Source organism: Rhineura floridana, chromosome 10 (assembly GCF_030035675.1).
Source record: "Rhineura floridana isolate rRhiFlo1 chromosome 10, rRhiFlo1.hap2, whole genome shotgun sequence".
In the NCBI taxonomy this organism is placed as follows: Eukaryota; Metazoa; Chordata; class Lepidosauria; order Squamata; family Rhineuridae; genus Rhineura; species Rhineura floridana.
This window is the reverse complement of record NC_084489.1, coordinates 55,485,846-55,508,570: the sequence shown is the minus strand read 5'-3', so window position 1 is coordinate 55,508,570 and position 22,725 is coordinate 55,485,846. Positions and strand designations below refer to the sequence as shown.

Here is a 22,725-nt window from a genome sequence, read left to right as displayed (position 1 = left end):
CTTTACTTTTTAAATGAGAAATAGTTTCCTAAACGTTAGGATTTTTCCATATTCAGACTAAAACTGCATTTAGCATTTCATTGTAGTAAAGGTCCTCTGCATAACTAATCAGCTATTACTTTTTTATGCTAATAATTTCTAAATTCACACTCCCATTGGTTATAGTCTTGACTATTTGAATACTTATCCTCATTATTCTCATTATTTTTTGCCTGTAATTCCTTTTGTGACACACCCAGTCATTGTTACCCAACTATTTCCGATTGAAAGTTTTCTTTAATTCTTTTGCTATTATCTTGAAATACTAATCAGAATAAATTTGCTATTTGACTGCATAATACATCTTTGAAATTAGTTGAAGTTTGTAGAGAATATTTACACGGTAACAAAGTAAGATCCATGAAATGAAAAACTAGAATCAGGGAAGCAAAGTGAAAATCAGCCAGTTGTTAATTGTATGCACATACAGTATATTCATTATTCCAATTTTACATTAACATTGATGGGATATTAGTACTGCTGAGGTAGATTTGCTTTTTAGTATTAAATGCTATACTGTGATGAATGGTTTTATATTTTATGGACAGATTTGTTAGTGGCAGGTTTCTTTCTTCCACTACAGTTTTAAAGATATTGCCTCTAAAGCAAGAAGCTCTCCAAACCTCTTTAGAGTACAACAGATGTTTATACAAAGTACTGTGCCGTCATTGGATAGTAAATACATGCAATATCTTTATCCAAATCACTGATCTTTAGCTTGTAGTTAGTAATGTGAAGGAACTAGAAATGCAGATTTTAAAGCACTGAAGTTATGTGTTCAGAACAGTGGGTTCCACTCAGTCAGTAGCTTGGCCAAGGCATTTTGAACAAGTTGTAGCTGCCAAAGCTTTTCAAAGGAAATCCCATGCAAAGCACATTAGATTACTATAGACATGGCTGATAGTTGTAAAAATGTTTCTTCCTAGAAGGGATTGTAGCTGGCACACTAACTGGAGTTGATAAAATGCACCCTGGGCCATGAACGTTACCTGGGTTAAGGGCAGGGGTAGCTAACCTGTAGTCTTCCAGATATTGTTGACTGTAGCTCCCATCAGTTCCAGCCAGCATAGCCAGTAGTCAGCTACCATTGGAGCGGTTGTCTAGAGGGCCACAAGTTGCCAACTCTGGTTTGGGTACAACCTCCTTCAGCTTTGGATCAAGCATCACATTCATGAATAACTGAATTATCACCTCCTCCCATCTTGCCCAGACTGAGTTTATTATTTGACTTTCCCATATGTTCCTCAGCTTCCACATCTGGATCTGATGAATATATTGATAATGCCTCACTCCAGATCTATAAATTACTCTCACCCCTGTCTTCATAGAGATATTAAATATCATTGGAGATGATAATCCTACAGTAACCCTCAAAACAAGTGCCACAGAGTGGTGCAGGAGTCTGTGATCAGCATATTCTGAAAGCAGGTCAGAAGCAAAGCTGAAATAGAATCAAATAATCCATGCCATCCAGGTGTGCTTGGACCTGGACTATCAGTACATGTCTGAGCACCTTGCCCAAATACGGGATGTTAGCAAGTACAGTAGGGGCCCACTTTCTGGCGCTTCTCTAATGCGGTGGTTTTGAATTGTATCCGTATGTTCGGCGCTTGTTCCGTTTTTGTGGCGATTTTACGGTATGACGTGAAGAGCTTGGAAAAGAGATGCTGAGTGCACAAATTGATGGCGCACAACACCCTGAGCGCGTCATCAGAGCTTGGAAACATTCCGTTTGTAAACTACAGTTGGGCAGATGGGAGTTGTAGTTCAAACAAGGAACATTTCCAAGTTCTGATGATGTGCTCAGCAGCTGAGTCTGAGAAGGGCGTCGGGCACCATTTTATTGTCAGTGAGCAGATTTTAAGGTAAGTAATGTGTGGGCACCGAGTGAGTGAGCGAGTGGGGGGGCGAGGGGGGACGAGTGAGGGAGCTGGCGGAGGGTGAGCAAGCGAGCAGGCAGGAGGAGGGCAAGAGGGGATGAGCCAGGGAGCCGGCGGAGGTTGAGCGAGTGAGCAAGCAGGCAGGGGGAGGGCGAGCGGACAAGGGGAAGGCAAGCGAGGGAGCTGGTGGAGATTGAGCGAGCGAGCAGGCAGGGGGGAGGGCAAGTGGGCAATGGGGGCATGAGCCATGGAGCCAGTGGAGGGCGAGCGAGCAGGCAGGGGGGAGGGCGAGTGGGCAAGGGGGGATGAGCCAGGGAGCCAGCAGAGGGCGAGCAAGCAGGCACAGGTGGGCAGCTCCAACCCTGCAATCTGCGGCAGGGAGCCTGCCACGGAACGGGAGCACTACCCCACCCTAACAAGGGTGAACGAGCAAGTGGGGGGAGAGGGCGATGCATGGAAAAGTGGAACATCAATCAGCTGTTGCGCGGGGAGCTTCAGGGGCCAAGCACTGTCAACTGGAGCTCCCCGCACTACAGCTGATCGATGTTCCACTTTTCGGCGGTTTTCGCTTTTCGGTGGGGATCTGGTCCCTAACCTGCTGTATGAGTGGGGCGCTACTGTAGTCATTAGTTAGTTAAATCATTTGGGTTCTGTGACTTGATGATGATGGTGATGGAGTGGTCTCATTGCATTGCTCCTTCTAGAGGCTTCTACCACTTCCTAGACTCAAGGTTTCTTGCTAATCTCACCTAGCTGGATCCTGATAGCCATCATGGCTGACAAGAAGTAGGCTTCTCTTCTCCAAGTACCCTGACTATAGTTGTATTCAGTGAGAGAGCACTGGTGTCCTAAACATCTTACAATGTTGAATCATGTTCTAGAGTCCCATTGCATTTCTAATCCACTCCCTACCTACTCTAGTAGCATACAATTGAAATAAGACACTAGGAATTTGCTGGTTAGCCTGGGGGTAGATAAAGGCTACTAAATTTGATTAAAGAGTCAACTTAAAATTGGTGTTACATTGGTCACTTTCCAGTCTTGAAGGTTTGAAGGTTGATCTTAGGGACAAGTTACATATTTTTGTTATGTAATCAGTAATTTCACATTTGAGTTCTTTCAGAACACTCAGGTGGATGCCATGCAGACCTGGCGATTTGACAGTTTTTATTTTCTTAATAAGGCCTAGAACTTTATCTCATGTCACCACTATTTGTCTCTGTTCCTCAGACTCCCTTCCTGCAAACGTTAGTTCAGGCACTGGGAACTGTCTGAACTATGGCCAGGTAGGTCGTCAGCACTGGTTTTTTAAATATGGTATCCATTCTAATTCTATGTGTGAATGGAGAGTGCAGCCACTCAAAACATCAATATAGGTCAGCATCAGCACTGGTTCTTAAAAATGCTGTCTTTTCTAATCCCATGTGTTCATACAGAATGAGCCACTCAAAACATTTAGGTAATCAGAGTTTTAAAACTGTAGGGTTGCATGTGTCATGAGGGCAGAGGGGGATGCCCCTTGACTTTTGAAACACTAAGAAATTTGGTAATTGAGATGAAAGATTCTACTGTATATTGTGCATTTTCCTGTGACATGCATCAATTGTAGCATGAATGTTGAAAAATTAGTACACAAAGGTGGATGGCAAGCATTCTTAATACTGAATAATGAGTATTCCTTGCATTCTGTGCTTACACTCATTAACAGATTAGAATCACTACTCAACATGTAACTGGTGTTGAAGGTGTGGAGGAAAAAATACATGCCTTTTAACTTTATTATTTATGTTCACAAAGGACTGTTTAAAATGCATTAAGGAGAATCTAATCGTAGCATTTATGGCATGGCAGAAGTACACAAAGCAAAACATAAACAGCACAGTTCCTTTGCCTATTATTTTGTCAGTTTTGTGCTGAATTGATGATAGGTTTGGCAATTAGGTGATGTGCCTTGACTTCTAACAACTGCCTTACTGTTGTTTTGTTACTGTAGAGAATTGACGTAGCAGCAGGGTGCCGTTTTGGTGACCTTTTTATCTGTTAAAAAGAACAAGATCTGAAATAGAGCTCCCTGGATTGTCGTGAAGCTATCTCTACAGATCTTCAGGCCAAAACTGAATAAATAATAATATGCAAATAGGATATGCTCACCTGTCTGTCTTTCCCATTACCTTTTGACTTTGTTTGCTCTAGTTGTTTTAAAATTAAAAGTTCCAATGATCGCTAATGCAAGCAGCAGTGACTTTTGGGAAGAGTGTGTGGCTTCCTGTAGTGTAACCATAGAAACAAACAAGGAATCCTTAAACAAAGTGATCACACATGCTGTGCTAATTAATCCTGTCCTACAGCTTTTCCTCAGCTAGAGGAAGCAGCTAGATAAATTTTGCATTAGTAAGCATGTTTGAATGTACAGACAGTATGAAATACGTTGCCATGTATAGGTTATCATTCAAGAGATGGGGAAAGCCAACAATGCTGTAACTGTCATTCATTTGAAACTTGTGTATCACATTAGAAGATGAGGCTTGCTTTAGATTTTTGGTAGTAAAATTAAATCTAAGGATTGAACTAGTGCTTGCTATTTTGCATAACCACTGAGTGATGGACAAATGTTTTAAATGAGTAGCCCAATCATTTTACAGTAAAACAAAAGAAAATCTTACAATGATAAAATATAGTACCAGTAAAGTAAATTGAATAGATAGTTTGAAACTGATGAAACAAAGAAAAAGGAAGAAACAAAGCATAAGCTGCTCTTTAGAATTCAGAACACCTCAAAGCCATATTGTATCTTTAGGAGAAGGGGTTTCTTTTGACAGTAGTTAAGAAAAAGAAACCAATCACAGAAGCACAGTCTGCTTCTCTCTTGGAATTGCTTTTTAATATGTTTTTAAACCTTTTTTTAAACAATATGTTTTTTAACCTTCTTAAAAAAAGTCTTCAAAGCTTTTTAAAAAAATGTTTTTAAAGTTGTTTTGTTTTAATGTATTTTAATGTCTGTTTTTATGATGTTTTTAAGTGTTTTTAGTGCTTTTGTTTGCAGCCCTGGGCTCCTGCTGGGAGGAAGGGCGGGATATAAATCAAATAATAAATAAATAAAGATTTGCTATGAAAGTATTTTGTCTTTATCCTGTTTCTTTTGAAGGGTTTCTTAAGTGTGTCATCTTAGACATTTAGATGAATTCCCAGATTGTATCTATCTATTCATCAATACTATGTGTTCCCTGAGATCTCTACATCTTTGCAAGCAATATTCTGGAGGTAGCTGCCATATGGGAAAATAATTATATGTAGTCCTTCTTTATTCATCCATATAATTTAATAGGCTCAGTTTTTAACTGCATAGCAGTTAAGGCCTTTCTAGGATATTTCATGCTCAGTTCATCCTACCTGGCCAACTATATGCTCTGATATTTTTCTTTTATACCATTTCATTATTTTCAAAACATGGTAACAAACACAGAAAAAGATTATCTGTAGTGGAAAAAGTCCATCTTCAAATTTAGAGCAAATAACTTGGTTCCAATTTATCCCAAAAAGAATTCATCTTCAATGTTGTATTCTTAAGTCTGTGCCTTCTCTCTTACCTTCAGAAAATAATTATGGCATTTTCAGTGTGAATCACAGAATGCACTAAGCCACACTTTAGGCCAGCATAGCAACAAAAGGATTGGGGAGGAAATCAGCTATGAGCTGTTCTCCAGGAGCCCATATGCTTGTACTGTTTGACTTATCATGTTGTGGGAACAGGCCGTGCCTTAACTGGTGGCATTTTACTTTTGTCACAATTTTTAGCCATATTCTAACAAATTCTAAATCTGTACCAGTACTTTCTTGAAATATAAAAGAGCATTCACAGAGTCCAATCAAAGATTGGTTTAATTTATATAATCTTGAGAACTCTTTACCATGACATACATTTTTGAGAGAAAGATTAAGGAACATCTTTAATACTCTGCAGGTATAGCACAGTGGGAAAGAGAGCCTGGCTGGGAGTCCAGAGTCTGTGAGTTCAAATCCCTGCTCTTGTCTCCTAGGTGTAAAGGGCCAGCTAAAGATCGTCCCCACAGTGAGTGGCGCAGGGGTTACGTGCCCTGCCATCTGTGCAGCCGTGGGCAAGCTGCATAGTCCCAAGGAGCCCAGTTGCCCCCCCAGCTGGCAGTTGCAGACAAAGAAGGGGCTGGCTTGTACAGTTGTGGCAAGCTGAGAAGGCCCTAGGCAGCTGGGGAGGACTAGCCTCAGAGGGAGGCAAAGGTAAACCTCCTCTGAATACTGCTTACCATGAAAACCTTATTCGTAGGGTAGCCATAAGTCGGGATCGACTTGAAGGCAGTCCATTTCATATCATTAATACTCTGCATAGTTGTTTCTCAGTTCAGGTGGGGCTTTCTTTAGCAGTGCTTCTACCTGTACAGAAAAAGTGTTTTTTCCCATAAAATAGTTTAATTAGGGATGTGCAAAATTTTCCATATTTCTGTCTCTCTGGAAAGCAACATTGTATGTTCCTGGTAATTATCTACAATAGCAGATAGTTTTTGTGGGAGTAGGTTTTATGAATTATTTTACAAATTGGTTTGCATGCTCAGATCCCAGCGTTATTGAGTATTCCCACAATTTAGAGGATAAGATGCCGGAGTTTACTCTATTAATTTTAGATAGCCACATTCTTGTAGTGTTTTGTTTTTAAACTGACTTGCTATTTGAAAGGGTGCTGGGCTATTGTTCATCATTGTTCCTTACAGAAAGCAGTAACTGCCTGGCTTGCTGTTGTGCAGGGCTTAGGTTATTTGTCTTGCCATCTTCTTTCTGTCCAATATGCTTGCTTTAAAAGATAATGTATTATGAATTTACCAGACAGTCTGCCCCCCCCCCGTTACTCTGTGAAACCTGAAGATCTTTTTAACTTAAGATGCTAGGGATTAAACCTGAAACCTTCTGCATGGATGTATTTTAATCATAGTAATCATAACATTTTTAAAGCTATAGTAACTCTGCTGCTGTTGAAATATATTCAAGTCTAGTAAATATCTTTTTAAGAAGTTAACAATGGCCTGATTTGCACATCATGCTAACCCAAACCACACTGCTTTGCTCCTCGCCAGTTGTTTTGCCATAATTTGACTTAGCATGTCATCTGAACCCAGTTTAGTGCTCTCTACTAGCCACAAGGTATAACCATGGTTTGTCTTATGGTTTATAGCCTGTGATTTGTCCCAGGAGAGCTAAACCACAAACCTGGGTTGAGATGACACCCTAAGCCAAACTATAACTTTGTAGAAAAACAACCAGAGAGACATGAAGCAGCTGGGATCTTCTTTACAGGATCCTTCACTCTTGTGCGTTTGCACTTTGTCATGGCTTGGCTTGGTGTGCTGTGTGAACCAGGCCAATATGAAGAGAATCTTTGATCTCATTTTATGCAAGCACAGAGCTGGTTCGCTTCCAAACTGATAGGTACTCACCCACCTCAGTTCACTGTTTGAAGGAATTATACTTATGTTTCAAATTTACCTTCACCCAGCTGTTTAGAGTGGAAATTTTTAACTCAAAACAGTCCTATGAGGTAGGTTTGGTTGCAGTATAGTGACTTGCTATTCAGTTTTACTTCACAGTTGAGCAGGAATGTGATCATAGGTTTCTTGCATCTAAGCCCAACAGTATAGCCGTTGTTATACTATTATTTGCCTCTTACTCTTAGCACAGAGCAGCATGTTTAAAGGATAATGGGAAATGGCATATATGTTGTAGCAAAACAGCATGCATCTGAAGCTTCACGTGTTTTTCAGTGTATTTTGTGGATGCAGATGTTTGTTGTCTTCTGAGCTATTTAGCTCTCTGTTCAATCCACTAGTTGTATTGAGTTACTCATACTATGTTCCTTGTTCTTTTGTACTAACTGCTGACATTTAAGGATTTATCTTTTACTTTTATATTCAGTTATTTTTAAAATTGTGCCCAACACTTTCTCTTTTTTAACACTGAAAACTATATCCTAAAAATAAAAACATGACTGCTCTATAATAACTGAAATGAATAATGAAGTAACTTGATATTTTATGAGTTGTTGCTTTGTTTTGTAATATGTTGAATGATAGAAATGGATATGTTTTTTCTCTGATTAACTTAACACATGGCCAGAAGAAACACAATCTGCTCTTTCAAGCAGACTTTATGTTATGCATGCCTTTTAAAGATCTAAAATGACCTTTATTTCTTGATATGCTCATTTTCTTTGTTGTGTTTGTATTTGCACTTTAGGACTTGCAAGAGCCAAATCTGTCCCCAGTCATACGTACTCTAATGAAGTGGTTACTCTGTGGTACAGACCTCCAGATGTCCTCTTAGGCTCAACAGAGTATTCTACCTGCCTTGATATGTGGTAAGAATACAGTGTTTTTAAAGAATCTATATGTTTTGGCTTGCTGTGACTTTGACATGTTAGACAAATAGAGGGTTTGATGAGCAAAGGTTGCAAGTTCCGTTGAACTTGGTGCAACTTATGTAGGAGTTCTCTGTAACATTCACAGTACTGGATATACTGTTTGCAGACTAAAGTTTCCAGATGCTGTTTTCTTAAGAAACCTCATGGTCACTCCAACAGTTAATTTTTAAAAAAATTATCATCATTTATTTAAAGCATTTGTACCCCACTCTTCAACAAAAAAGGCTCCCAGAGCAGCTTACAGACAAAAGCAATAAAAATAGATTTGCAGTCTAAAAGACACAACCATTACAATTACCAGTTTGTATGGAAGCAATTCAGTTAGCTGATGGTGTGGTTCCTGCTAGGTAGCAGATGGAGAAGTAGCCAAAGGCAGCTGGTGTCTAAAAGCAAATGGGATAACTCTACTTACTTTATTTTGCTCTGCTACAGCCTGACGGAATGGCCACTACTAGGTAACAGTTAAGGGATACCCAAAGGCAGCTGTTCTCTTAGCAGGGCTGATGGAACAGCCATGCTTCCTTTTTCTTTTATTTGTGTATATGCTTATGAATGGTCATGTATTTCAGACAAGTAATGTGACAGCTTACTGTTGTTTACTTCTTTTTAATCCAATTTCCCGGAGAATTTTGCACCATAGTGAATATTTGAAGGGGAGTAGACAGAATCCATATAATTGAAGATCCAGCAACATTGTTACATAATTATGTGAAAACTACAAGCACCATGACAAAATCATTGTTACCTAGTACTTTGAGCATATTACCAAACAAAAACAATGTCAATTTGTAATGTTTTGACTACACAGGTCTGCACCAGATGACCCTTTTACTCTGTTCAACTAAATAAAAATCCTGTTCAGATTAAGCAAAAATGGATTTCAGTTAGCGTGGCTGGGCCACAGTTTTAGGGTAACATCTGATTTTAGGACTCTTGTCTCTCATCTGCTTTGGACTCTGTTTTATGCTGTTTGGCAAGTCTTGCTATCTCAGGAGCCAGCGCTGATGCATTTGCATAGTCTCCATGCATCTAGTTTTGGCATACTTAGTCATACAACATCCAACAATATTTGAGCACCGAAGAGTGACTGCTGCTGTGCATTTCCCATCCTATCCCACAGGAGCAACAGCTCCTAGACATACTCCACTACTGAAAAGTAGTTGCATAGGAATTTAGCTGGATTTTTTAAATTCACCACTTATTTTGGAGCCCTGAATGTTATGCAGGTGTCTGCCGGGAGTTACCACTAATTCCACTCTCTCTTCTGACTGTTCTACTGGAGGGTTCTGATAAGGCAATTACTGTGCAAGTGGCAGAATTTTTGAACTTGGCCATTTTGACCAGACCCTGTAAGATTGTGAATTAACTGAACTGAACTGCTTTTGCTGTTTGCCATAGTTTCTGTTATCAAGTAGTTTTATCTTTTAATACTTAATACAGTAGGGCCCCGCTTTACAGCTCTTCGCTTTACAGCGTTCTGCTAATGCAGCGGTTGTCAATTGCAGAAAGGCCCCACTCTTACAGCGCTTGTTCCGCTTTTACAGCGTTTTTTTGTCGCCAGGCGCCATTTTGGTCAATGTTAGTCAATGGGTTCCACTTTACAGCGGTTTTCGCTTTAAAGCGGGGGTCCAGAACTTAACCCGCTGTATGAGTGGGGCCCTACTGTACTATGCTTTGTATTTGTGGTTGGTTGACTGTGAATAAAGATTGTTGTAATTCCACTCTCGTATATTATCAACCACTCCTTGTACTTGGTTAATGAAAGTAAAGCCAATAAAACTAGGGTAGAAAGACTAATATTCATATTCCTTATGGTAGAAGGGGAAATACTCATTTTTAATTATTATCAGGCAGGACCTTATAAATTTGGAAGTCAGCATATCCTGTAAATTATCCCAGAACAGGGCTGGCTAACCTGTGGCCATCCATGAGCCCCAGCCAGCATAGCCAGTGGATTCTGAGAGTTGTAATCCAACAAAATTTAGAGGGCCACAGGTTGGCCCCCCTGCAGTAGAACTCTGAGAAATTGTCCTTATTTTCGAGATTGCTAAAGACTTTGTAAAGACTGCAAGCTAATAAAATGCTAATTAAGCAAGTCTATTTTTGTCTGGATTTTTCTCTCTCTTTTTGTACTTTGAACTCTTGATTCTTGCTGATTGTTTTATCTCCATTAAAATTTCGAAGATTGTTAAACAAGTGTTTCTGAGTTCAGGACTACAAGTTTTGTAAGGTTTTGTTTTGAAATGAGCTTATGGGAAGCATCAGAATAGCATGGGGGTATTTTCAATTTAACATTGCGGAATGAGAAAAATCCATGCTGACTATAATATACAGCCACTCTCTGGCTGTATAATAAAATGCTTGAACAAAAAGAAACAAAATGAGCAGGCCTCATCCTGCATGTTAACTGGCCTTTCTTTGACTTAACTGTAAGCACTGATATATTGTCTGTGGTAGGTGTTGTAGAGCTGGGGTCACTAACCTTTTTGGACCAGAGGGCACATCATAAAATGGCTGCAATGGGGGCTTGGCATAACACAACGTTCAAAAGTGGTCATGATGAAACTTTTCCCATAATTGTATTTCCATACTAGAAAAGGTCTGACCTGTGCTTCAGTTCATATCTCCAGGGCTGTTTCCAAAAAGTAGTTATGGGAGGCTACTGTTTGACACCATGGGAACAGTTCTGTGGTGTTCTGAAGGGTTCCATCTTGTCCCCCATGCTATTTAACCATTGGGAACTGTCATCAGGAGAGTTGGAGTGAAGCTTCATCAATGTGCAGATTAAAGGAGGTTGGGCCCAATGTCCTGTAGGACCCTGCAGAGTTGCGTAGCAGAACGGAGAGTTTTGAGCGAGCTTATGTGTGTGTGTTTGAATCTTTGCTAAGATTCTACCTTCCCTGCAAATTAGTCAGACTTTAAGCTTTAAAATAAGAAATAACTACTTTATTCTGGAAGTACGTACTTGATAGGAAAGAGTTCTATATCTAGCTAACTATCTATGTTGGAGCAATGAGCACTGCGCCCAGTACTCGCCCTCATGCTGGTGGAGAGGAGAGACAAAGGAAAGATGTCTGCTCCCCTCTTGAGAGAAAGAAAGACTGGTGGAAGGTGGGAAGGAACAGGGATCAACATTCTTTGCATATCAGTCTAGCAGGAAGGAAGAGACAGCCGGAGATCAAAGGACAGGTATAGCCTAGCAACCAAGAGGTCTCCTCTCTAGCTACGCCTTTAGCCCCATGCAGCCTCAACCCACAAGCTGGAGTTGAACCCCATATATTCCAACACAGATGACACCCAACTCTCTCTCTTCCATCTGAATCGGCAGATCCTGAAAATCCTGAAAAGACAGAGGTGTTATGTGTCCAGAATTCTCATGTCTTGGAGGTGGGGAGGCATCCTATTCTGTATGATATTGCATTGTATGAAGGAGCAGATCCACAGATACTCCTGGGTCCACCTTTGTCAGTGGAGACTCAAGGTCTCAGTGACTAGGAGTGCCTTTTTCCAGCTCTGGCTGGTTCGCCAGCTTCAACCCCTTTTGGACAGAAGATTTGGCCACAGTACTCTGTACTCTGGGAGCTTTGAGATTGGATTATTGCAGTGTGCTGTACCTAGGGCTGCTCTTTTTTTTTTTTTTTTTTCAATAATTTTTATTCAGATTTTCATAAAACATACAAGACAAAATCATAAAACATTCAAAGACAAAAAACAAAATCAAAAATAGTTAAACAAAAAGAAAAAAAGAAAAAAAAAAACAAAAATAAAAAATAAAGAGTAAAATATTGACTTCCCATTTGTCAAAGATCAAATCAGTTATAAGTCTATAATATATAACAATCCTGTCTCTTAAGTCATATTATAAAATCACTTTCCTCCAGTAGTTATCTTACTTAATCATCAAATCTCATAAACATTACTTTATTCTTTCCACAAAAAGTCAAAGAGAGGTTTCAATTCTTTAAGAAATATATCTATCAATTTTTTTTTCCAGATAAGCATATCGATTAATCCATCTCATTACTAATTATGATAATCTTATTGTCATAACCATAGTCAAAATAAACATTTCAATTAATCCATCACATCAGAATCTGTTAGGTTCAGTAATTTCAGTAGCCATTGTTCTATTATCCCTATTAGTTCCATTTTCCATCTTCCATCTTCAGTAGTCTTGTTAAGTCCAGTAATTTCAATATCCAATCTTCCATTATCAGTATTCCATAATAATCTTGCTGTCAAAGCCATAGTCATATAGTAAGAGTCTGATGGGAATTACCTCTATCCCAAATATTTTCTTGCCATCCATTCTGAATAGGTTGCTGAAATACTGCTGTAAAATCATATCTCTGTTCTTTTTTTCAAAATACACTGGGTCATCTCTTGAAAGTTTTTCCATTGTCACATGGCTGCAGTTAATTCCATAGATTTTCTCTATATTGGGCTCCATCACATCATTCCAGTCCAGAAGATTATCCATGCCATTGATAACTTTATCTCTAGAATCTTCATTAATTTCTTCAGAGATAACATTGAGTTCCAAACAATAGATTTTATTTCTAAAGTCCATAGACTCCAAATCTTGTTCCTGTTCCACGTTTGTTCCAATCTCCGGGATCTCCTCTCTCACAGGGACCCCTGTTCCAGTCTCCAGGGTCTCCTCTCTCACAGGGACCCCTGTTCCAGTCTCCAGGGTCTCCTCTCTCACAAGGACCCCTATGTCTTTAATCTCCTGTGTCTCCAAACAATAGATTTTGTTTCTAAAGTCCATAGACTCCAAATCTTTTTCCTGTTCCACGTTTGTTCCAATCTCCGGGGTCTCCTCTCTCACAGGGACCCCTTCCAGGGTCACCTCTCTCACAGGGACCCCTATATCTTTAATCTCCTGCTTCATTTTACTCAATTCAATTTTCAGCTCCTTACAACCCTGTCGCAGGTTTTGTTTCGTTATCTCAATCTCATCCATTATTTTCTGAAACATAGTTATTTCCAGCTTCTCAGCCACATTCTTAATTGCCATTTTAAAAGAAAAATATAGGAAAACCACTTCTTATTTCAGCAACAATTGGGTTAATACTCCAAACTTGGTGACATCACAGTATAAACAGAGCAGACAGCCTTATCTCTCCATGCTTAAATAAACAAAATGCAGTTCCCAGGATCGAAACAATTAATGGCGGTCGTCAGAAAACAGATTCGTCAAAATAAAATAGACCAAAAAAAGAGTAGTCTCAGACAATATAATATTCTTCAAAATAAAAATCTGGAATAGAAATCCCTCTTCTGTGTATATCTTTAGAATGCAAATCCAGGACAGCTTTTTGCAACAAAAACAGAGATAAGCTATTAATTAGTGAGTAGCAGAGAGAAGTTATGGCTCCCCAGTGAGATGTCAAAAACCGATCAATCTGGCAAATCTCTTTTAAACAGCAACAATTTAAGTCAAGTAAAAGAAAAATATAGAAAGAAGGGTGCTTGCCTGTTAGTGCGTTCTCTCTTAGAAGATAAGATGAACGTTCGCTTTTCCAGATAGAGCTTGTTGTTAAAAATCCGTCCCACCTTCGTCGGCTGGACCTCGTCCCATAAATTAATGAGATCTGGTCGTCCCAACAAAAATAGGCTTTGAGGTTAATCTCTTCGTTTCTCCCTACCCGGGAGAAGTTTAATCAGTCAAAAAAAGAAAAAATCTGACTGATATATCTGAATAAGCTTCTTTTGAGGCAGGAGCCCGTCTCAAAAGCAGGCACAGGCTAAGTCACCCTTCCCGGAAGTCCTAGGGCTGCTCTTGAAGACGACCCAGAAACTTCAACTGGTCCAAAATGTAGCAGCCAGATTACTGTCTGGGGTTCCCTTGATGGAGAAATTTTTATTTTCTCCTGTGGGATCTTTGCTGGGGGTCCTTTAAGTAAATTAAGACACAGGCTTAAAGCAAAAGGTAGGCCTTTATTAACTTACAAGCATATGCAAGGACAGTTCTCCAGAAATCTAAGAGGGACTGTGCTGAGGCACTGTGTGCAAGCTCTTTTATAGAGTACAGTTACAGCATGTGACAATGATTTAACCAATCCACCAAGTTTCTTCCCCTTGTAACATAAAAGTTTCTTCCCTCTTGAAATATTTCCAATCAACCAGATAACTTTATTAAAATGAATACATGTAGATTCATAATCAAGTAGATACCTCCCATCTCCATTGTAGGGTTGTCTCCTCAGATTAATATCAATCTGTTCCCCCTTTTCATATATCGCCATTCTACTGTCATTATTACTGATGATTTTCTACTATGCATTTCATTCCCATCATGGTATCTGATCAGCCAAGTGGGTCAAGGAACATCTCTAGGACATAACAGCATGTTCCTTGGGTGAAGCCATGATGTAAGACTGAGATTCACTCTCCTTAGAGTAACTGGAAGTTCTATACACTGCTATAGAAAAGGATTAATTTCAGATCACCATATTATAACTAAAAAACCACAAAATATAAAGAATGATTAGGGAACACGGAAAAGGGGTAAATGGCAGCCAGCCACTCTCTATCTAACGCACAGGAATGCAGAAAGGTGGCCCACGCACTTATTACATTTATGGAATAAAATTATACACACGCACTTATTACATTTATGGAATAAAATTATACACATCATGCTATTTTAAAAAGAATCAATATCAAGCTAAAATTCTATCTCATTTCTACCTAAATTCTGTTATAAAGCTTCCCTTTAGCTGCATCCATTGTTCTATAGTAAAAGAGATCAGAAACGTCATTCCCAAGATCAAATAGTAAAACAATACCAGATTAATGGTGTACGGTGTACTGTGTACGGTTCTGGTTGCCTCATCTCAAAAAGGATATTATGGAGTTGGAAAAGGTTCAGAAGAGGGCAACTAGAATGATCAAGGGGATGGAGCGACTCCTTTACGAGGAAAGGTTGCAGCATTTGGGGCTTTTTAGTTTAGAGAAAAGGCGGGTCAGAGGAGACATGATAGAAGTGTATAAAATTATGCATGGCATTGAGAAAGTGGATAGAGAAAAGTTTTCTCCCTCTCATAATACTAGAACTCGTGGACATTCAAAGAAGCTGAATGTTGGAAGATTCAGGACAGACAAAAGGAAGTACTTCTTTACTCAGCGCATAGTTAAACTATGGAATTTGCTCCCACAAGATGCAGTAATGGCCACCAGCTTGGATGGCTTTAAAAGAAGATTAGACAAATTCATGGAGGACAGGGCTATCAATGGCTAATAGCCATGATGGCTGTGCTCTGCCACCCTAGTCAGAGGCAGCATGCTTCTGAAAACCAGTTGCCGGAAGCCTCAGGAGGGGAGAGTGTTCTTGCACTCGGGTCCTGCTTGCGGGCTTCCCCCAGGCATCTGGTTGGCCACTGTGAGAACAGGATGCTGGACTAGATGGGCCACTGGCCTGATCCAGCAGGCTCTTCTTATGTTCTTATGTTCTTATATGTCAGGTAGGCAGGCAACCAATTGGCCCAAGTCCTGCCCACCTTTCTGCGCTTGGGCCGATCATACTCTCTATCCTCTCCCTTCTCCTTCTCCTTTTTTGGGAGGCTCCCTATAGAGAAGAGAAAATAGATCTACACATTCCCCCCACCATTTTTTTCCTTTTCTCGTAGGGAGCAGATGAAAACCCAGAGGCGCTGACGTCTCCCAACGGGAATGGCGCTCTTTGCAACTGCTCCCAACGGGTCCTCCACATCTGTGGAACTTGCTGAAGCCAAGGGCTGGTTCAGAACTGCCTGGGTCTGCCACACCTGCTCGCAAGCCGCCATAAGTGGCTGTTGGGAGTGTGCCATACCCTCCACTCTCTGTGTAACCCCCTGAGTAGATCTTGCATCACCTGCTACAGGGGGTAAAGAAGTCCAAGCCTGGCCTGTGGGCCAGTATGGAAACTCCCAAGGAGGCAGCCCCCAGCCTGGCCAGCCTCGCTGTAGAGCTGCGTAGCACTGCTCACCTGACAAGATGGTTGGGGGTGACTCCACCACCGGACATTGGTCAGAGGTGGACTGAGCACTCGCCTCCTCCCTCACTGGAGCCTGAATAACACCGCTAGGTCCTGCTTCCAGCACATCCAGCCACTCTAAAATCCAAAGCACTGTGGTTAGCCCCCTGATTGGTACCTTTCTGACCTGCTTTGGCCTGTCTAGCTGGTTGGGTATCCAATGGCTCTGCTACCACCCCGGCCTGCACATTACGATGATCTAGTGCCTCCAGACAGGTTAGAATAGCAGCTAGTGGCAGTTCCTCGACTTCCCTGTCATCCTCAGCTGCTGGAAGGGGATGTCTGGCGGGGCCTACCTTTCCCTTCAGGCCACCCCAATCCTTTTTTCGGCAGCATGCCTGGTACCCTGTGCAATATAATGCACCAGTTAACCAAACTAATATTGGTAACAGTAATGATAGTAATACTACTACTAATAATAACCAAACTTAAGTGCCACAACAACACTGAAAAGCAGAAGACTACCCCCCCACTTGCAGAAAGGTGCCAAAAGAAAAAACAAAATGGCACTTGAACATAAAATGGCAGCAGCGCTGAAGAGGCCCGCAGCTTAAGGCTTATTTAGGCCCAGGGCGGCCTACCACCACGTGAGAGGCTGCACAGGTGACAGAGCCCAGATACGGCCTGAAACGGCCACTGGGGGTGTCGCAGCACCGCTAAGAGCCCTGCCGCCGTCTGCCTCCCCTGCAAGGACAGGAAACCCCTCCAGGGCTCAGCCCCTCTCCCCCCACCCTGATCCGTAAAAGATCAAGTTGGGAAGGGACATTGGTCCAGCGTGCTGCCCCTCTACTGGCTAATTGGGCGAAAAAAACGCTGATCGGTGGCCGCCGAACAGCTGATTGCCCCGGGGAGAGGAGCATGCTGATCACTAGTGGGGGGAAAGATCAAGGTGGGTCAGGACATCGCTCCACCGTGCTGCCCGGCTAATCGGGTGAAAGAACAGCTGATCTGCAGCCGCTGAACAGCTGATTGCCCAAGGGGGAGAAGAGCGATCGCCACCGCAGCTCTGAGGAGAGCGATCGCCACTGCAGCTCTGGATCGCGATGGAGGCCCACCACAGCTAAGCAGGCTGACAATCCAATCCTTCCTGTCACTCACCAAAGAGGGAGGCTTAAGGGCAGCATGAGCTTAAATTAGCTCTGTCGCCACGTCTACATCATGTCCACGCACGGCACATAAGTGCCGGCTCGGGCACGCTAGCTGCCCTCATCTGGTGGCCGGGGCTTCAATCCTGGGCCGCAAATACGCCCTGCTGCCCCAGGCCTTGCCGGGGCCGTGGAGCGGGACTTTTGCACTCCAAAGCTGTACTTGTTTTTTGCTGTTAAAATTGTCCTCTCTTGCTTTCTGCAAATGGATAGTGTATTCTACCATCACATCTAGTTTGGCTCTGAGAGTTTTGCTGCTATATATAAAATGTATATTTTTATTATGTAAATGCAAACTTAATTGTTGTTGTTGTTATGTGCCTCCAAGTCGACTACGACTTATGGCGACCCTATGAATCCGCGACCTCCAAGAGCATCTGTCATGAACCACCCTGTTCAGATCTTGTAAGTTCAGGTCTGTGGCTTCCTTTATGGAATCAATCCATCTCTAGTTTGGCCTTCCTCTTTTTCTACTCCCTTCCGTTTTTCCCAGCATTATTATGTTTTCTAATGAATCATGTCTTCTCATTATGTGTCCAAAGTATGATAACCTCAGTTTCATCATTTTAGCTTCTAGTGATAATTCTGGTTTAATTTGTTCTAACACCCAATTATTTGTCTTTTTCGCAGTCCATGGTATGTGCAAAGCTCTCTTCCAACACCACATTTCAAATGAGTTGATTTTTCTCTTATTCGCTTTTTCACTGGCCAGCTTTCACATCCATACATAGAGATCGGAATTACCTGACTTTAGTGTTCAGTGATACATCTTTGCATTTGAGGACCTTTTCTAGTTCTCTCACAGCTGCCCTCCCCAGTCCTAGCCCTCTTCTGATTTCTTGACTATTGTCTCTATTTTGGTTAATGACTGTGCCGAGGTATTGATAATCCTTGACAAGTTCAATGTCATCATTATCAACTGTAAAGTTACATAAATCTTCTGTTGTCATTACTTTAGTCTTTCTGACATTCAGCTGTAGCCCTGTTTAACTTAACAGAGATGCTCTAATTTATATCAACTGACCCTCCGTGGTGCAGAGTGGTAAGCGGCGGTAATGCAGCCGAAGCTCTGCTCACGGCTGGAGTTCGATTCCAACGGAAGCAGGAAGTCAAATCTCCAGTAAAAGGGGTGGAGGTCCACTCAGCCTTCCATCCATCCGTGGTCGGTAAAATGAGTACCCGGCATATGCTGGGGGGTAAAGAAAGGCCGGGGAAGGAACTGGCAATCCCACCCCATATATACTGTCTGCCTAGTAAACGTCGCAAGACATCACCCTAAGAGTTGGAAACGACTCACACTATAAGTGCGGGGACACCTTTACCTTTTTTAAAAATTATATCACTTTCTAATACTAAAGGAGACTTGCCCTCTAACCACCACATGCTACCATTGCCAAGGTGAAAACTGGTCCTAGGAAGAGAGCACCAAAAGAATGTCTTTAATGATGGTCATGAAATATTGATGTCTCCTGATGTAGGACCTTTAACACAAGTCAAAAAGATATATACAGGGTGCTTTTCAAGAAGAATGCTTCGTTCTAGGTGAAAAATGAGGCAGTACTGATTGCATCAATCAAATATATGAATCCAACAAAATGACAAATAATTCATCTTTTGGAAAATACTGAGCAATCACAAGCCAATGCTACAGTCAAGAGCAGACAGATCAAATAGATGACAGATGAAAAGTCATTCTTTTTTGAGTATCTCAGTTGGTATGCATAGTAAAGTAATTGTGTTCATCTAATATTAGGCTCCTGCTGGGAGGAAGGGCGGGATATAAATTAAATAATAAATAAATAATAATATTAGATCCTACTTCTGAAATACTACATGGAAGTGTATTGATTTCAACAAAATGTATTCCAGTTAGGATAGTATCCCATCTCTTACTCAAAGTCAGAAGACATGCCAGATGTTTTAAAAGTATTTTGCCAAATTTACTTTTGCCTAAAATATATGCTTATTCTAAAATTGGATATTAATGAGCCAGCAGCATATTTAATGAGCCAGCAACATATTTTCTGTGTGTCTGGGTGTAGTACAGGGTACACTCATGCAATAGTATGTAACTGGCAAACAATGTGTGTGCTTGTTTTTTTGTGCCTTTTAATTCAAAAATAATTTTCAAGATTTTTAGCAAAGTTAAAATGTTATAATTAAAACAAGCATCAGATAAAACAGCAGCAATTGGTAGATAAGCACTACACACATTATACATATTACTTAGTCCTCATTATTTTTGTCAATATATCCATTACTCCATATATATGTTGTTGTTATTGCATGAATTTCATTTTATACTCAGAGTATAACTGATACATTTCAGTAGGGACTTTCTCCCATGTCAGATTGGCAAACGGATCTAGGCTCAGGCTATGCATTCCCTGTAGCACCTGATTTGCCATTCTTCTTAATCATCTACTTGGAAGACTTCAAGATACGGGATGCTGTGGTCTTGATTTATGTAAGATACTATGTGTGAGGGCCATTCCATTGAGACGGGGGGGGGGTTGTCTAGATTTTACAAGCCATTTGGTTCTTTTCAGCTTTGTGATTCCATGGTAGTTTGATACAGAAAAGACATGTGCACAGCCATATTTATTTTAATAGCTACCTTCTGGTGAACCTAGTTTAGCTCCTAGCAGAGCTTCAAATTGTGCTTCTCAAATTGTATCTTGTGCTACATGGGAAACCACTTCTCAAACTCACATGGGGTATAGGGTGACTGCTACTCCAATCAAAAAGTCAAAATCCTCAAGGCAAAGCCTTTGGGCTTGAAAAAGAAGCTCCTGGTTGATGGTTGCTATTAATTTTTGTTACTGTTAAATGTTTAATTAATAAACCATCTTTATATTAGTTAAGAACTTTGAACTAATGGTCACCTAATCATCTAAAATTTCCATCATATCTGCCTGTAAAGTCAAAGCCAGTTTTGGATAATGTCTTAGGGCACTTACCATTGTACAAAGAAATAAACAAACTGCAAAACAGATTTTTTTTTAAAAGGATTTACAAGTGAATTAAATTCTTGTTTCCATTAGAGAGCTAGTAGAAATAATACCAAATATAGCTGGGTTTTTCTTCAGTACATTAAGTTCATTCATACTTGAATGAACACGAAAGTATGCCATTGAATTTTAGAGACCATTTGAAAAACAAATCTTCAAAGAATCATTGTGTATTAAGAACCATTTTTCTATGAAGTTGTGAGGGTATATAGGATTTTACGTAATCTTCTAATGAGTAGAAATTTTATCCGTGCCTGAAATATTATTATGCTATGTCCTGATCAGGGAGAGCTTTTTGTTTTTCAAGTGCAGGAACTTAGTTTTATTATTTGAGACACTGCTCCAGGATTTTAAGTTTTGTATTTTTTGCCTTAATTTTGTATGTATAACCATTTATAAGGGGAGGAAAATTAAATTGTACTGCTTCATATTTCAAGCATGTACATAATGAAACTGGGAGGTGGGGGAAGATTGTCAGTAATATGCCTAGAGAAAGATGGGAGTATGTTCTGTTGGAAGAAGTTTAGCGAAGAAGGGAATAGACAGAATGGTTGAAATATTGGTCAACTATTACACAACGCTGACATCGAGTTCTGGGGTGTGGGGCTTGTTATGTGAATAATAATAATAATAATAATAATAATAATAATAATAATAATAATAATAATAATAATAATAATAATAATAATAATAAATTTAATTTATGTGTCGCCTATCTGGCCAGTGGCCACTCTAGGCGACGTACATACAATAAATATAGCAAAATACAATACAAAAAATACAGTGTAATAGTATAAATTATAAAACAAACAATACCTAATAGGAGGCATGTAAACAAAAAATATTAAGCCTCCCCAGAAATCCCAAAAGCCTGTTGAAAGAGCCAGGTCTTTAAGGCGTTGCGGAACATATTCAGGGAAGAGATGTGCTGAAGATCTTGTGGGAGGGAGTTCCAGAGGGTGGGGGCTGCCACTGAAAAGGCCCTCTCTCTAGTACCTGCCAATCTAGCTGCTTTGGTTGGCGGGACTGAGAGAAGGCCTTGTGTGGCCAATCTTGTTAGGCGGCATGATTGGTGGCGTTGTAGGTGCTCCTTTAGATAAACTGGGGCGAGACCGTATAGGGATTTAAAGGTTAATACCAACACCTTGAATTGGGCCCGGAAAACAACTGGAAGCCAGTGTAGATCGAACAACACTGGCGTGATGTGGTCCCGGCGACAACTGTTTGTGAGTAGTCGAGCCGCCGCATTTTGTATAAGTTGTAGTTTCCGGACCGTTTTCAAGGGTAACCCCACGTAGAGCGCATTACAGTAATCTAATCGAGAGGTGACCAGGGCATGCACTACCAGTGGGAGCTGATGAACAGGAAGGTAGGGTTGCAGCCTACGTACAAGGTGTAGTTGATACCAAGCTGCCTGGCTCACAGCTGAAATCTGAACCTCCATGGACAGCTTGGAATCAAGTACAACCCCGAGGCTGCGGACCTGGTCCTTTAGGGGTAAACTCACCCCATTGAACTTCAGGTCAACAGTTCCCAACCTTCTCTTGTCCCCCACGAGCAGTACCTCGGTCTTGTTGGGGTTCAGTTTCAGCCTATTTCTTCCCATCCATCCACTCACGGACTCCAGGCACTTGGACAAGGTTTCCACAGCCAACTCTGGCGAAGATTTAAACGAGAGATAGAGCTGAGTGTCATCCGCATATTGGTGACACTGCAGCCCAAATCTCCTGATGATCGCCCCCAGCGGCTTCATATAGATGTTAAATAGCATGGGAGAGAGGATAGAACCCTGTGGCACACCACAATTGAGAGGCCAAGGGTCTGAAACCTCCTCCCCCAATGCCACCTGTTGGTACCTATCAGAGAGAAAGGAACGGAACCACCGTAATACGGTGCCTCCTATTCCCAATCCCTCTAGGCGATATAAAAGGATACTGTGGTCGACAGTATCAAAAGCCGCTGAGAGATCGAGGACAAGGAAGGTGAATTCTCCCCTATCTAATGCCCTCCTCATATCATCTACCAGAGCGACCAAGGCTGTTTCAGTTCCGTGACCAGTCCTGAAGCCCGATTGGTATGGATCTAAGTAATCCGTTTCATCCAAGTGTGTCGACAACTGATTGGCCACCACTCGCTCAATGACCTTGCCCAAGAATGGTAAATTCGAAATTGGGCGAAAGTTATTAAA

General features: G+C 41.0%; 1 protein-coding gene across 12 annotated transcripts in view; it reads left to right on the top strand.

Annotated features, from left to right (window-relative positions):
* Positions 1–22,725, top strand: part of CDK14 (cyclin dependent kinase 14) — a 571,841-nt gene that overhangs the window by 236,450 nt on the left and 312,666 nt on the right. For all 12 annotated transcript variants that reach the window (XM_061586439.1, XM_061586434.1, XM_061586445.1 and 9 more), the window contains one exon: positions 8,178–8,298. In XM_061586439.1, coding sequence (XP_061442423.1) covers positions 8,178–8,298 — 121 coding nt within the window. The remainder of the gene's footprint in view (positions 1–8,177; positions 8,299–22,725) is intronic.